Source organism: Kryptolebias marmoratus, linkage group LG2, assembly GCF_001649575.2.
Source record: "Kryptolebias marmoratus isolate JLee-2015 linkage group LG2, ASM164957v2, whole genome shotgun sequence".
In the NCBI taxonomy this organism is placed as follows: Eukaryota; Metazoa; Chordata; class Actinopteri; order Cyprinodontiformes; family Rivulidae; genus Kryptolebias; species Kryptolebias marmoratus.
Genome location: NC_051431.1, coordinates 16,748,137 through 16,764,116, shown reverse-complemented (window position 1 = coordinate 16,764,116; position 15,980 = coordinate 16,748,137). Strand labels below are relative to the sequence as shown.

Below are 15,980 nucleotides of genomic sequence, written 5' to 3'. Positions count from 1 at the left end.
CCATGGATGCATGCAATCGAATGAGCACACACCGAACACTTTCCAGCAAGGAAAAACTGTTCATCAGAAGCAGCTGCGGGGTCACGGTGTTGGCGTGTTCGAATGTTCATGGCAGTGAAAAAAAAACCCAAACAAATACGATTCTGCGTCTGAAAGGACATGCACCCAAAAGGAGATCAACCAGTTTATCAGTTCAATGATTCTTTGATCCATTAAGCGTGAACACGTACAAAACTACGGACGCCGACTCAAAAGGTATAAGCAAACGCAGTCCGAAATAAAAACTCAGATTACGATTGAAAATTGAAAAACCTTTATAGGAATCGGCATTTATTTAAAGTCTACATACATTCATACATCTCTTAAATAAAGAAGCAGACAGTACGTTAAATCTGCGTGTGTATATGTGTGTGTGTGTGTGAGAGAGAGAGAAAGGGATTAAAGTTGGGTTCCAGCTGCCTTCTGCACACCTGCATATTTATTATGTGCTTACAGAATGTGATGGAGACACATAATGAGCAACAGATAGAGCCTATAGGCAGAGGCGAACAAACCCGAACGTGAACACATCTGAATCCACACCACGGAGGGAGGAGAGCAGCAATGTTGCATCTTCAGATTAGTCTGTAAACATTAAACCTTAAAATTTATGTGAAAATATATCTCATGTTATCTGTCTGTGTCCTGATAAGAAAATGCTGATAGTCCTTGAAAAGAAAACGAGCTATTTATAGTTACTTTTCTGATTTTACCAAATTTTCGTTTGTTGTTTTGTAAAAGTATACAGATTGAAAAGGTATCTTGTGTATGTATGTGACTGAGTTGGTAAAGTCTTTGTGCATGAATGCCTACATACATGTCCCCTATTGATAAGTTTGCATTGCATGTACAATCCACATTATACAAACAGAATCACATATATATACATACATGTATTGATGGATGTTTAACAAGCGTTTATGTATCCCTGCATTGCTGTTTGTGTGAACGCATGACTGTCGGTGTGCACGTTCGTGTTAGTCGCTGTCCTCTCTCTCTTCAGTCTCAGCCAAGCAGCTCTCATCAATATTCTCCAGACTCTCTGCACGCTGAATGCTCAGCTCGGAGAGCGGGATGATGGGTAATGTAGTCTGTTCCGGGTACAGCCAGGGCTTGAAGCCGGGGTTGTGTCTCTGCTTCCACTCTGTGTACTTCAAACAGGCCTTGTTGATCTTCTTCATCGCCTGGAGAGAGTACAATAACGTAAAAAAAGACTATTACAGCTTTAGCAAGTTGAGGTAACAGAAAGGATGGAAAGGATTGTTAGGAAGTCAATGTTATTTTGACAGAAATAGGTGAGCTGGGTTCTGAGGAACACAAGATGAGTAAGTGATGGTGCAAGAGGAGTCAGAGGGAATGGTTTGAAAGGCACACGGAGATGAAGCCAAAAGAGAAATACTGAACGTTGAATGAGGAGCCACAACAACAATAAAACCTCTTCTGAATATCAGAGTCAAATCATCAAGCACCTTTACAACTTTCTCATAACACTTTCAAAACATTCTGAATGCCTCTTTGTATCATTTCAAAATCCAAACTCATTGTGGTTATTGGTTTAAAACAGAGATGTTTGCACATCTCTCTAAGCAGCTCTCATCCATCCAAGGACACTCCCTGCACAGTCTGCCCAATTACAACACACACACATGCACGCACTTGCAAAAGAACTACAAACAGTGAACACACATTTCTGAAGGAGCGCATTACGGCACGGACAAATACAAACTCTCACAGGATCCCTGGTAATACGTGCATATGACTTACACGGGGAGCGAGGAAGTTAGAAGACTTGTTGACCACCCACTTGGGGAGCGAACCTGTGAAGAGAGACAGAACGAGAGGAGTTAAGATGGAGAGAGAAAAAACAAAAAAAGCGTGAGGTTCACAGAACCGAACGCAAAAAGGGTGAAGAGGACCGAGGAGGCTTGAAAGAGGGATTTTTAGGATTACTTTAATACATGGCACATCAAAAGCACCAAAAAAAGAGGCTTTGTAACCTGCTGCTTTCTGCACACACACACACACACACGCGCGCGCACGCGCACACACACACACACACACACACAAGACCGAGTACTTATAAAAACTGACACAATCAGCACTTGCACACAGAGGAGCAACAGTGAAGAGGTGATTTAAAGGGAAAACAAACATAAATGAGAAGAGGGATAAAAGGGAAAAAGGAGCGAGGTAAAAGACAGAAGTGAGACAGTGAAATAGACCGTCCTTGATATGGTTACTATGACGACACATTTTGACATAAGGCAGAGGAATGAATAATTCATAGAGCATGCGTTAAGCACCTGGGCGAGTGAACTAGTAGGTTTCCATCATTATGAATGTGTGCGCTCTTTTTAACTTTGTGTGTGCGTGTGTGTGTGTATATGATTTACCTCGTGGATCCACCTGGGCCATGTAAGTAAGGGTACAGGTATTAGGGCCCGTGCTCTGGATCATGTAACCTGTCTGAAGGGAAACAGCTCGCACCATGTCCTTTTTAGGCGGGTATTTCTGTGGACACAACAACCATACAGTCACACACACACACACAAATAGGAAGCTTTTAATCCCTTGATTAATTTTACCATCCTTTAGATAGAACTGTTAGCTGAAAATACATAAGCTCTGTCTTAGCAAGCCTTTCATGCACTCTTACTAAAGTTAAAGAGATAGTTCAGATATTGGGATATGGGGTTCGGAGGAACAAATACTATCTTACCTGTTATAGATAGCTCTTTGAACGACTTTAGTTTGATTAGTTTTGAGCAGCCAATCGAGCTAACAGCTAGTCTAAACAAATCCTAGACTAAAGTGGATTGCTGCCGTCTTAAAACAATTACAATCTTCACAGCGGTATAGATTACAAAGCTTTTCATCACTGTCAATTTCACATTACACAGTTATTTACATAGAACTCTGTTTGCGAGTGCTAACGGCGGCAGCAGCTCGCTGCTTCTGGCTCAACCTGAGACACTTCCTGCTGTATTTGAATATTTCCGCTCGAATAACAGTGTAACGCAAACTGACAGCGATGCAAAGGTTTATAAAAACAACACACGCATGGAAACTCATGAGATCTCGGTTTTAAAAGTAATCTTGGCGCTGCGCGGGCTAGCAGTCAGCTAGTCAGTCTGGTCAGAACTAAATTCTGTTTCTCTAAACGGAGGCCGATCAAAGAGCTTTCTGCAGCAGGTATGATACTTTTCCTACAGAGCCCCAGTTCAAAAGACCTAAACTATCCCTTTAACCTCCATTAATGAGCATGCGTCATACACACGGGCAACCACGATCAGACGCTCCTCATTTTCTGATTTCAGCCTCACAAACACCAGTCCGACATATAGTGTGTTAAATCTTACCAAGATGTATTCTGTAATTTTTAGGCTGTTGCTGCTTTACTGTCATATTTGAAATCTGTTCTTCACAATGAACACCACAGCACCAAAGGACACAAACACGGTAGACTATTATTACACTACTAAGTCCTTCGGTCATATAGCCAAGTCTATAATTCATTATAATGACGAACAGAACCTTTAAGTTGGCACCAACTGAGCCGGGCGCACTGCTGAGCTCTAACAAAGCACACACACTTAGTGCACTTACAGGAGAACTCGACATAACTGCTTTTTTTTTCCCATCCTCCCCTAGCTTTTTTGTTGCTTATTTTTTGTGTGACAGTGCTCCTCTACTAATAGGTTACCTTGTAGGAATTTCTCCTGACAGAGCACCATAACGGCTTTCATGAATCATCTGCAGGTTTCTGGGAAATCAGAGCATCATCATGCTCTGCGCTAATGGATTTTTAAGGAGGACTGCAGGAAATTTCCTGCATCTTTCCATACGCTCAGCACACTAGGAAGCTGCAGACTGCATGAGTTGAAAAATATCATCTGCTACTTAGCTTAATGATAAAAATCATCCTTTTTTTGTTTTGTTTTGTTTTGCTGTTTCTAAAATAAAAAATGTTAAAATTAGGACAATCATTTTGGTAAACAGGAACTGTAAATCTTGAAATGGTCTTTTGGTATTTTAGATACATAATTTTGTCCAAAATAAGAAACCGACTGACTGTGCAGCAGATGTTGTTGGAAAAGTATTTAGTTTTTTGTTAGTAAAAAATGCTGTGAAACAAATATTACATTAGAAAACAAGATGTGTTAAATGAATAAATGCAGTGTTAGAAAAAGTCCCCTGAAACAAATAAGGTTGGCCATTTTAATTTCTAAAACAAGATTATTTTACTGTGCTACAATATATTTTTTTTAAATAAACATTCATGAATTTGTTTTCAAAATGTGTTTTATAGGTATATTTCAATTTTATGGACATATATATTCACTTCATGGGCGTATTTATTTACTTGACTAGTTTTATCATATTTTTTGCCAAGTACTTGCTCATTCATTAAATATTGATAGAATCTGCATTCTGTATAATGTAAGTTCTCAAGTTCTACTGAAGAACAATAATTACGTTGCATAATCTCACACACACACGCAATTAGTCTATTATGTCCATAAACTAATTGATGTAGGAATGCAGAAGGCCTTTAACCGCTGAGTCACATGAAATGAGTTATCCTTCAGTAAACTTTGTAGAAAAGAGGGAAACTGAAAATAAGAAAAAAAAAGATGGAAGAGACGATTTTCAGACAAACAAATAAATAACGAGTAAATTAAAAAGAGAACTTTAAAGGACAGAAAACCTGACAGGAAATGCCACTGACAAATCCATCGTTTTAATTCATCACTTAAAAAGAATCAACCGTTATCTCATTGACATTATGCTAATTTAGCCGATACAAACTGTAATCTGGTTGTTGGGGGAAGGTGACGAGTATCAAGATAACTCACCTCCAAGCAGGAAACAAAATGAAAAACCGACACGCTGAAAAAAAAGGAGGTTTCAGGGCCTGATTCCAAAATGTCACTCACGTGGTCTCCGAGCTCTCTAATCACCATGTTTGTTGGTTTTACTGCTCTTTGGTGATCAGATTACTCAAGTTCTTAAAAAGCATGGTCAGAGGCCAACCTAAAAATACAATGTTCAGCTTAATCAACTTAAGAATCTGCAGTTAAATAGAAGACGTGCTGGCACACATTACAGCTACTGTAAAAGCATCCAAGGCGCAAAGAGAGCTGTTGTTTTTGCCTGGTGCCAAACTGTCTGCACTTCCTGGATGGATCACTTCTCTATAAGTGGAGCTAAAATGACTAGAGAGTGCTTTGTGTTACCTTCTCTCTACAACAACAGCTGCACTCCATTGCCCTTGCTACGCTGAACCAATGTTCATTCAGCTCAACCAAAACAAGTTCTACATTAGCATTCCTCTTCAACGTTGAACACACACTGAAGTTATGAAGGGATGAATGATGTGTACATGTTCTGTTCATGTGTGCATGCACACTCACGGGATGTTTAACAGAGTAGTTCATGATGATGTAATCTTTTCCTATTGGCAGCCAGGAGCGAAGAGTGATGACGTCGCGGTTCCGAAGAGGTTTTGGACACTTCCCTGTAAAACATACGACATAACTTAAATAATAAAATAATAAAGTGCTTAACAAGTCAAATGAGTCGAGACGTGACCATACTGTCACTCATACATGAGTAGTAGCCGACGTCTGCGTTGACCGTGAGCTTTCCGATATCAAATGTCTCGATCACATTTGAGTCCCATTTTCTTCTGTATTCAATGTCGTGGAGAACATCGTACATCTTCTCACCTGACACATCTTTACAGATCATGCGACACTGAAAGAAGAAGAAAAATAACTCATTTTGAGGTAAAATAGAAACAGCACTCACATGAAACAGAACAGAAACTTTACAGAATGTATGTACCATGGTCGTGCAGAGCCTGAAGTAAAACCGCTCTGTGTCTGGTTTTTAACCTTGCTGATCCTGCTATTTTCATTGGTCAATTAGAAAATGGGACAGGACTTCTGACATAGCTTTAAAGTGGTTCCTTTCCATCCAACTGTGAGTGCTTTGCAGCTACCGATAATGGTCCTCTTGTTTAGCTTCTCTGACCTGTGGGGTGCCTCAGGGGTCTATATTTGGAACCCTTTTATTTTTTTATAATTATATACAGTACATGCTTCTTTTGGGCCCCATAAAACAAAAATTCTGTTGAGTTTTATTTGTTGTTAAACTAAGAAGATTCAGCTTTACCTGTCTTTAAAACCTGGTTATCTAGCAAATGTAAGCTGTCCCACACCATCGCATGTCTGACATTAGCAGCCAAACATCCTATTTTTTTGGTCCAAATCAAGTTTCTGACAAAAACATAAAACCATCCTATTCATCCAAAACTAGAATCTAATCTTTGATGTTCAATTTAAATTTTACAAACATGTTAAATCTGCTGTTCAGTCAAATTATTCTTACTTTAGAAATTTAGCCAAAGTTGGCCGCCTGTTATCTTATTAGCTTTTTGACATTGTATTTCATGCTTTTATGTTGATACAAGGTCTTGTTGTTTTTCGTACCAAACTGATGATACAGATATTGTGAGTTTTTCTGTCCCGGGTCTCAGACTGTGGAAGTCTTCCTTTGGCAGTCGGGATGGTAATCTTCCTTGAGTGTTTTAAATCACAGATGAAGACCTGTGTCTTTTCAGAGTCTTTTTGTGTTTACTTTATATGCTTTGGAACCCTCCTTTGCATTTTATTTTTATTATCTCAAGAAGGGCTACTTTTATTTATTCAATCATTGTTTTTACCCATTTCTCTTCCTGTTATTTATGTAGAGCAACTGGGTTTAAAAGGTGCTACCTAAAGCAAATGTACTTATTTACTACAGATTGTCCCCTTTCACTCTCATAACAGATAAGTGAAAAACAAAAACAACTCCAATGAACACAAGATCTAAAAAAAAGGCCACTTTTTTATAGCGGACTTGTATGCAAAAACAGAGAAAGTAAAAGTAAGAGGATCCGACAGAGAAGCTCCCACACACAAACAGATATTGTAAATGACGTGGAAATGTTTGGACATCAGATGGTTGGAAAGTGTCAGCGCCAGACAGAAGAAAGAGAGACACGGAGTGTGTGTAAGAGTTTGACACAGACAGAAACAACATTAGAGTGGCTGGTCACCGACCATGGATGAGTCATTACGAGACCTGAGCTTCTGAATGAAAAACAACACAACCAGCGCAGAGCGGAGACAGACCAACACACCTACTGTACGTCAAACACACATATGCCAAATAGTCCGAGAGAGATAGCTTATGTTTGTCTGAGGCTCTACACTAAGCTAACCCAGATACAGTAAAGCAGAGTGAGCAAATCCCAAGAGCATTTTGTCCATTTAGCTAACCATGCAACATGTTTATTGTTGTCTTCATAAAGAAAATAAGAGCTAGAGCAGTCGTCCTCCAACATGAGCGTTGGAGGTTCGATTCCACCAGTATGAAATCACGTGTGTCCCTGGGTGAGACACTGATCTCCTCATTGGCTCCGATGAGCCCCATTGGTGTATGAATGTGATCTAAAGCACTGATTAGACTCTAAAGAAAGATTTATTCAGATTAGCTCTGTAGAGATGTAGTAGAGTGTTGTATGAATGTGTGTAGATGGGTAAATGAGCAAACAGATTGTGTTGTAAAGCGTTTTGAGTGGCCTGGTTGGCTAGAAAGGCGCTATGAAAGTACAGTCCATTTACCATTACCAAAGATTGTGGCTCAGCTTATTAATGCTACCATGGGATCTCCTGTTTCTGTTCTGAGTAGATGGCACTTCTACCCGAGTTGTCTGAAACCCTTGAGTACAAAGAGTTACTACAGTTACAAGAGCCAGAGGGATTAAAACCTAAGAATAACAACAAGAGAAGAGGGACTGTCCGGCAAAGCAAAAGGGTGCAAAAACAAGAAAAAAGGGACAGGGCAATGAAAAATGAACGTTAAATTAAAAAATAAATAAATAAAATTAAAGCAAACAGAGCAAGCCAGCACAAATAAATTAAAAAGAAATGAATCCAGTCTGTCCTAAATGATTTAAACTCCCAACACTTATCAGCCCAGAGGGTTTAAAACTCAATCTGGGCCGTCTTAATTCCTTCCTTCTCCTCTCGCTCCCATCGCTCCCAAGAGATTACATTAAGAACACAATCAACACATTCAAAATTGGTCAAACTTGTTGAAAAGGGGTCTCTATTCAGTCTTTAACAGAAAGAGAGAAGTGTGATGAGCTCATGACAGCTCAAGAAAAATGTCCAGGCAATTTAAAATCCTATGAAGTTTGAAGTATTCCTACATTGTGGATAAATAAAATATTTCCCCTTTAATTGTAGATTAGTTTCTCAAAAAGTGGGCATGGTGTATGAAGTACTGAACCCTTATTCAAGCATCAACCGTAAGTCTAACATAACATTTTTAACTAGATTATAAAAGTACAGAGCTCAGTGCACCTTCCTAAAACCTTTTTTTTAAGTTACCTAGGAAACATGTTGATAAGAAATTTGATGCACTAAATATTAGCTGATAAGAACAAGCAAGCAGTGTGCCAGGACTTGTGACATCTCATATTTGATATGCGAGTTGTTAGTCTGTGCTTCCTGGTACAGAAGGTCAGAAAAGACCGATGAGAAGACTGAAAGCAAGATGAAGAAGGAACATCCATCCATTTTCTTTACTCGCTTTTTCCTTTCCCGTGAGCTGGTGCCCGTCTCCAGCAGTCACTGTGTGTGAGGCGGGGGGGACACCCTGGACAGGTCTCCAGTCCAGGGACACAGAGACAAAGCAATTTCATCATCTCACACACACACCTAAGGACATTTAGAGTAACCAGTTACCCTAACATGAATGTTTTAGTCTGTGGGAGGAAACCGAAATACACTGAAAAGCACTGGAAGAACATGAAAACACAACCCAGAAAAGCCGAGAGGCAAACCTGCGACCTTTTTACTGTGAGGGGACAGCACTAAGAAGAAGAAACAACCAAATGAAAAGGCAAAAAAAGATAGACCTGTAGGGTCAGAAGATATTCAGCAGAGAAGTACACGTGTGCGTAATTCTGTTAAATACTAATTCGGTAAACTCACCAGAGGAAGTACAGAGAGACAGGGGAGGGTGAAACAAAGTTCAGATTGATTTAGAAGCTGAAGGAAACAAACAAATAGGCAAACGAACAATAGGTGTGTGTGTGTGTGATGTTTTTTTACTTCTCTTCTGATTGTCCACAATGTGCCGTCTACCCACGCTGAGCATCTAATAACCTTCTCCCAGCTCGTGCAGCTCACTCCAACAACTTCTTATTCTCATCTCTTTTTTGTTTATCCCACACTTTTGTTCTCTTCATGCCACTCTCATCTTCTCCTCCCTCTCACCAACCTATCAACTTCCATCATTTGCCCCTTTGGGGGCTGATACGTGATTGCAGACGACAGCTTACGAAAAAAAAAACATCGGGCGGGCGTGTGCTTGTCAATCAGTGCTGGGCTTCCCTCTGTTTCAGCACGGCAGAGCCAAGTCAAGGACCCTTTTTGATAGGCTTTTGAGTACTGTTCCTACCAACAAACTAAAAATATTTAGCACTTGGAGTAATGCCTGTTCCATTCAGGGAAACAAGGACATTTGTGGCTCTACGGGGAAAAGTGCTGTAGTTTACAATATCTCATTGTGAATTCATTCATCCATTTTCTTTACCAGCATCTACTTTCCAGGACACGGGGAGCTGGTGCCTGTCTCCGGCAGTCCCAGCCCGGGAGGCGATCCTGCAACCATCTTGGTGAGAGGAGACAGCTCTAACCACTGCTCCACCGTGCCGCCATCGTGAATGTGTAGGGTAAAATGACAACGCCCCATGTATGTTTCTTTATCTGTCTTACTTAAATATTTTCTTAAATTTAAGAAACTGTGCACATTTATTGCTTTACAAGGGTAATAAGAGTAATAGTTTAATTATTGCACAAATATAGTTTGTAGCTCCAATAAACAAACTATTTCATATATCCCTTATAGCCTGGGAATGCCTCGGGATCCCCAAGGATGAGTTGGGGTGTTGTGTGTGTGTGTGTGTGTGTTGGGGGGGGTCACTGGGTAGAGGGATGTCTGGGCTTCTCTTCTTGATCTGCCGCCTTCGCCAAACAAACTTGGAGAAATGGATGAAAGTGAATGGACAGATGTTTCAATTTTATTGAAGTTCCTATAGAGTAAATTGTTCATAAAATTGAAAAAAAAAAAAAAGCTGTATATTTGTTTCAATTGAGAAAAAAATATTTGGACTAAATTCAGGAGTCAAACAGTTCAAATGACAAACGGCCTACATAACATCAGTGTATCACAGTGCCTGTGATATACGGATATTGATTGGTAGTGACAGTGACCACTACTGTGACATAAAGGTTCTTATTGATGATAACAGCAGGACCAATTCCTGTAATGATAATGAGCACAAATAATCAGCACGCTAATGATAATGATGATTGTCACCCTGTTCCCGTTTTGCAGCCGTTTGGCTTCACATTTTTCTGTACTGCTTCTATTCCAAACAGGAGGGCGGATTAAGTCCCCAAAAAAAAGTCTCAACACTCAATCATTTGACACACGGCAGCAAAAAGGCATCTTTTAATTCTGTCTATAAATAGACGAGTCATATCTGTAGCGTCGCTTATTGCCAGCCTCCCAACGCGTACACACACACAGACGCGCGCTCTCAAACCGACTCCTGTTCCACTATTAGTGTCACCGCGGAGGATTGAATTTGTGGCCAAACGAAAAGTGGCAAACAATGGCAGACAATGCAAATATCCAGCTCCTGTTACTGTCATATTTACATAAAGATAAAGTGGCAGTTATTGATAGAGGCCCCACCCAGAAAGACTAATTTGTGTGTGTGTACTTCCAACTGTTTGCAGACTGCAGCTGTCATGAATTAACGCACCTGCTCTATATAAAAGTCAACGATGGATGAATTTACTCGGCGCAGACACACAGCAGACATTATTTCTTGCTAATACAGAGAGGATACAACTCTGCTCCAGCAGAACCCACAGGGCATACCCTGAGGATTCACACAGGCAAATGAGGCTGATTTTGATTGGCCTGTGAACTGAACAGAGAGAACTTGACTCACAGGTAAAAAAAAACAAAAAAAACAACCACAAATAAGGGCAAGGAGCCTATGCATACAGACCTACACCCATGTATGCACACACGTCACTTTATTGAACAAAGTCAACACCTGGCAGCTCACTCACGCTCTTCAGTGCCGGATGCACCAGCAGGGAAGAAAGGCTGCTGCCACCGCGTCCAAACTCTCAGAGTTTACTTACTGATCCACAGAAAACTGACAAAGATCACATTTCTATCGGTCCCCCGTTGAACACAAGCCAACATCAAAGACCGTATAAGAGGACTACACAGTCCACAGGCAATGAGAGCACAAACTATAAGTTGATTTCTATTTAATATTTGATCAATCTTCAATGCTTCCATTGAAGATTCACGTGCCATTTCACGCTGCTATCAACCGAGTTTGATGCAACGCTGACTTTGCACCCTAATGTGACTAAATTCAATCAATTTCATAACCATTTAATCTCGATTTGCCACAAATGTGCCATAATGTGCCACTTGCACTCTTTTTTTTTTTTTTTTCTAATTTCCCTTCTAAGTCTTGTCACACTGATACAGCATAATTAATAGTTGTGGTCAAATATTACATAATAGCAGGACAGTAATTTTCCTTATCATGCATCAACCCGAAAGGCAAACATTCACAATTCAGACAAATGGCAAAACTGACTAGATAACTAGTTTACTCATTGCATACTTTCACGTCTTTTTGCATTTTCTTACTTAAACAACTGAACAGAAACAATATATTTGACTGAGCTGGACTCATATATAATAAAGACACCCGACTGGAAGCCTTTTTACGGCCTTTCCATCCTCCATGAGAAGTCACAAAGTCGGCTCTCAGTCACGTGGATGGTAACGAAAATTTCGTCATTTTTATTCACGTAGCAGCTTCGCCCGCCCTTTCTTGACTCAAGACCCTGGCAGAACTTTTTGGCACAGGGGTTTGCGCCAAGTGTCATGTGATTGGTCAGAAGATGTTTATGTGGCAAAGCCGGTGAGCTTTAATGGAGCCATTTTACTTCTGCTGCTCCGCTGAGAAGCAGCTGGAGGCTGTTAGAGAATCCAGCCGTCTTTACGACTGTTCCAGCAGAACTAAGAAACCTGTGAGCTTAAAAAGACCGCAGAGACACAGGCGGCTCTTCCTGGCTGTGGTGGCCAGGAGGAAGTGCACCTCGGCCGGGCAGCGTCGGGACGCGTTCCCTTCCTTCGCTCGTTATTGAGCACGGTCAGATCTGCAAACGGCGTGTACCGTCTCTGTCGGTTTAATAAACACGGCAGGTCACAGTAAGGGAAGCAAAAATCTGTACAAGGAGAGGAGACTTGAAAAGCCGGCAGGAATAAACCCGTTTTAACCCGCAGCTACCCGTTTTAGGAGGAGCTTCCTGGGAGTTCTGAGCCGAGCGTCTCGTGGACGATGAAAGGTGTGTGGGAAAACGAACGGCTCGCGACCACGTGACCGCGAACAGACTTCCTGACTTCTTATGGAGAATGATGGAGCCTTTATTTAAAACGATGATTACAAACACAAATAAGATGGAATGACTTTTGTCTCCCCTTCAGCCTGTGAGAAGAATCACTGTAACACAGCTTCATAAGTTTGTTCTGGCAATCAATTTTCTTCTTTTTATTCTAAATTTTATGTATTTTGGGAGTGCTGAGCCCTAACTTGCAATTTTATTATTCACAAACACTGTAACTTTGCAGAAAAGCTGGAAAATAATGGGTTTTGTGCCATTCCCACAAACAAAAATACACTAAATATGCACTGTATTTTTAAAAAATGTAGCATTTTTATAGATGATGATCTGCTTAGTCCCATTTATTTCTGTCTTTGATGAGAAATTTAACGTGCTCCACAGTAAAACAATGACTATTAGGCAATCAGAACGTCATTGTGCATCTTCTCCCAGTTACAATCAGTAAAATCCAACCCAAAGTGCCTCACAATGCCCCATATGGCAGACTATGCTCGGGTAAAGCTGAACTCCAGAGTATTTTAGTTCACCAAACATGAAATAAAGAGAAAAGGTTGAACTTCAAGGTCCACGTCTAACTGGTCCCTCGTTGAGACGGAAGTTTTTCCCTCAGCTCTGGTTGTATTTCGCTGCAAATTACATTGTTGTTCGTGGAAAAGAGGCATCGTTGGAGTCAGCACAATGCTTCGCTTATAAGTTATCGATCCGGAAAGGCTCGGTGTGAATATATTAGAAACAGGTGCAGTGCACGTCCAGACTTCTTGGAGGAAAGGCTGCTTTCTGAAAACGCACTTAAATGGCGTCCATGCGTTCGCCAAAATATTGAAACCACTCCATGTTTTGGTGCCTACTTGTCTTTTATGTGTTGTGCTGTATGTAAACGTGACGACTGTGGGTCTGAGCCAATGATGCTAACGGCCAAAACGATTTCCTGGCTGATATCGTCCTGCCGTCAACGTAAAATGTGAAACGCAGACGTCTTATCAAGTATTGCGTCAAAGGCGATTATGGGCTCAGTTTAAAAGTAATAACTGGCGTTTATGAACGGTCCTGTTTGTTCTCATTCCAGTTTAATAATTTCTACTTTATTCAGATTACTTTCGTGGTCCGCCCATACGGCTCCTGGAGTCAGGCAGGAAGCACGGCGTTCACGTCGAGCGGTCGTGTAAATAAACGAGTCGACGGCGGCGGTATCACATGATTGTTTTTATCATTTATGTGGCCAAGAGAAACGACGCTCTCCTGTCATTGTTAAATCATTGCTAAGAGGAGCAAATTGCAATTGCCATCCAGAGCAGCGCCACGGTGCAAGTCCTTCCTCTTAACCTGAAGATTCTTTCACATTTGAATAATTACCAACCTTTCTTGGATGCTTTTTTTTTTCGTTCTAAAAGGGCAGACTTTGTCAGAGGCTGATTTGCTGTAACTAAGTTTGCCTCTTTAACTGGAACTGAACCGATGGTTGCTATTTGACACAAAAAAAAAAGAAAAAATCTTCCATTATCAGTGCACTAGGGTGAGAACAACACCAACGACACCAGATTTTGCACTCTGCTCTTCTGGAAAAGTACTGATATGCCCGATCAGCGCTGTGTGAACTCGTTTGCCGAGGGCTTGAATGTAACAGATATGCATTTTTTCCCTTCTTGTAAAATCCCCAGACTTGCAGCTTAAATCTGAGAAATAGTTAGGTCACCTAAAAGCCTGTATAATCTGCACAAAGAAGCTCCTCTGCATAGCCAATTTAAAAAAATCTGTAACCACTGAATAAAACCTTCATTTTTATATTTTTACCTCTCCCCATTGGCCAATGAACTTGAGCCCCGGTCACATGAGTTGTACTATTCAGTTTTGCTTCCTCCTTTCATGTCACACCGACGACATGCAAACCCAATTCCTCCCAAAGCAAACCGGCGCGAATCGGTTGTTAAACCCATCGAAACCCTGCGTGCGTTTCGGAATCCGCACGAAGAACTCATGGAACGGTTCCGCCAGCCGAAGTGGACGCGCTTCCTGGGAACCCGACCTGCCTTGAGATCTCCACCTACTCTCGCTTCCCCCCCCCACTCAAAGAGTTTGACTCGTCATTTCGATCGAACACCTAAACAAAAAAAACCAAAACAGGATGTGTCGGACGCACGAACGCACGCTTCCACGTCGGTTCCTCTGAACAGTGACAGCGTTTTCAACCTGGGAGGGGGAAGAAGGCAAATTACAGTTCGCTTTGTCATGTGAAACTCTGCTTTTTTTTTTTTTTTTTTGTTCTGTTAGGGAGCTGCAAACAATGAATGGAGCCATGCAGCAAAATAAAAAAAAAGCAGAGAGGCTGTCAGCAGTTTGGATCATAAGGGGATTGGAGCAGAGCTGTGCCCCCCCCCCCCCCCCCCCCTCCCCCCCTGCATGCACGTGAATGGTGCAGCAGCTACTTTGTGTTTGTGCTGATGCCACACTTTGCTACTTTCTTTTATTCATGAGCCACGCAATAAAATAAATAAATAAATAAGCAACTACACTTATCAGCTTGAGCTGGTGTGTGGAAAACAAGTGGTCCCACCTTCATCTTGTGGACGGACCTCCCTTCCTCCAGCACCTGGGTCCACACGGTGATGCCCCCCTTGTTGAAGGTCATGCTCCAGCCCTCCTCGCACAGACACTCCGCCTTGAAGCTGGCGAACGCCCCGTCGTCCGGGATGGTCACCGTCTGCCCAGACATCATGGCTGGTTTTACCGTGAGAACAGAGAGAAGGAGAGAGAGGAGAGACGGCTTTAACCTGCTGCCAGCCGGTGGTGCAAGAGTGGGGGCAAAAAAATAAAAATAAAGCAAAAGACAAATATAATCCCCCACTGTCTCTGTTCTGTGGGGGTAAATAACCAGTCTAATTGAATTTCCTCTCTGTGAGCTGCAGCGCGTCTTGTGATGGTCTCAATGACCGCAGTCCACCCTCCTCCTCTTCCTCAAACTAATGAAACAGAGGTGTGTGTGTGTGTGTGTGTGTACAGCCTCACACAGGTGAGCGACAAAACAACCAACTGAATTAAAAAAAAACACGACATAGCTTGGTCAAATGTGTCTGTCAGGTGATGATTTACCGCGGTTCAGTAAGTTTCGGTCACACGCTCGTCTCCGAGAACCATATGCTGTCGGGTGTTTCCGCTCCCAGAAGCCTCCGTCGTCCGTCTCTCCTTCTTCTCCTCCTCCTCTCTCCGGGCTGCTCTCCTTCCGTCAGCTCACAGCGGCTCGCGGAAGGTCTCCATCTCTACGAAGCGTCGCAGGTGGCGAAGGAGGAAGAGGAGGGGATGCGGGGAGAAGACATGAGGAGGAGAAGCTCGAGGCGACGCAGCGGCGGCGGCGGGGTAGCGCCTCCCTGTGCTGCCTTC

General features: G+C 41.8%; 1 protein-coding gene across 2 annotated transcripts; it reads right to left on the bottom strand.

The window, feature by feature from the left end:
• Positions 1-296: 296 nt before the first annotated feature.
• stard10 (StAR-related lipid transfer (START) domain containing 10) lies at positions 297-15,980 on the bottom strand. Of its 2 annotated transcripts, XM_017424030.3 has the most exons (7): positions 15,693-15,980; positions 15,157-15,320; positions 5,649-5,796; positions 5,454-5,557; positions 2,433-2,550; positions 1,804-1,856; positions 1,017-1,223 (listed from the first exon to the last, which is right to left on the bottom strand). In XM_017424030.3, exons 2-7 carry the CDS (start codon positions 15,316-15,318, stop codon positions 1,017-1,019), a joined length of 792 nt encoding a protein of 263 aa, XP_017279519.1. In that variant the 5' UTR covers positions 15,319-15,320; positions 15,693-15,980. The 2 variants fall into 2 exon arrangements, with proteins under 2 accessions (XP_037837032.1, XP_017279519.1); XM_037981104.1 differs by lacking the exon at positions 15,693-15,980 and having other exon boundaries at positions 297-1,223; positions 15,157-15,318.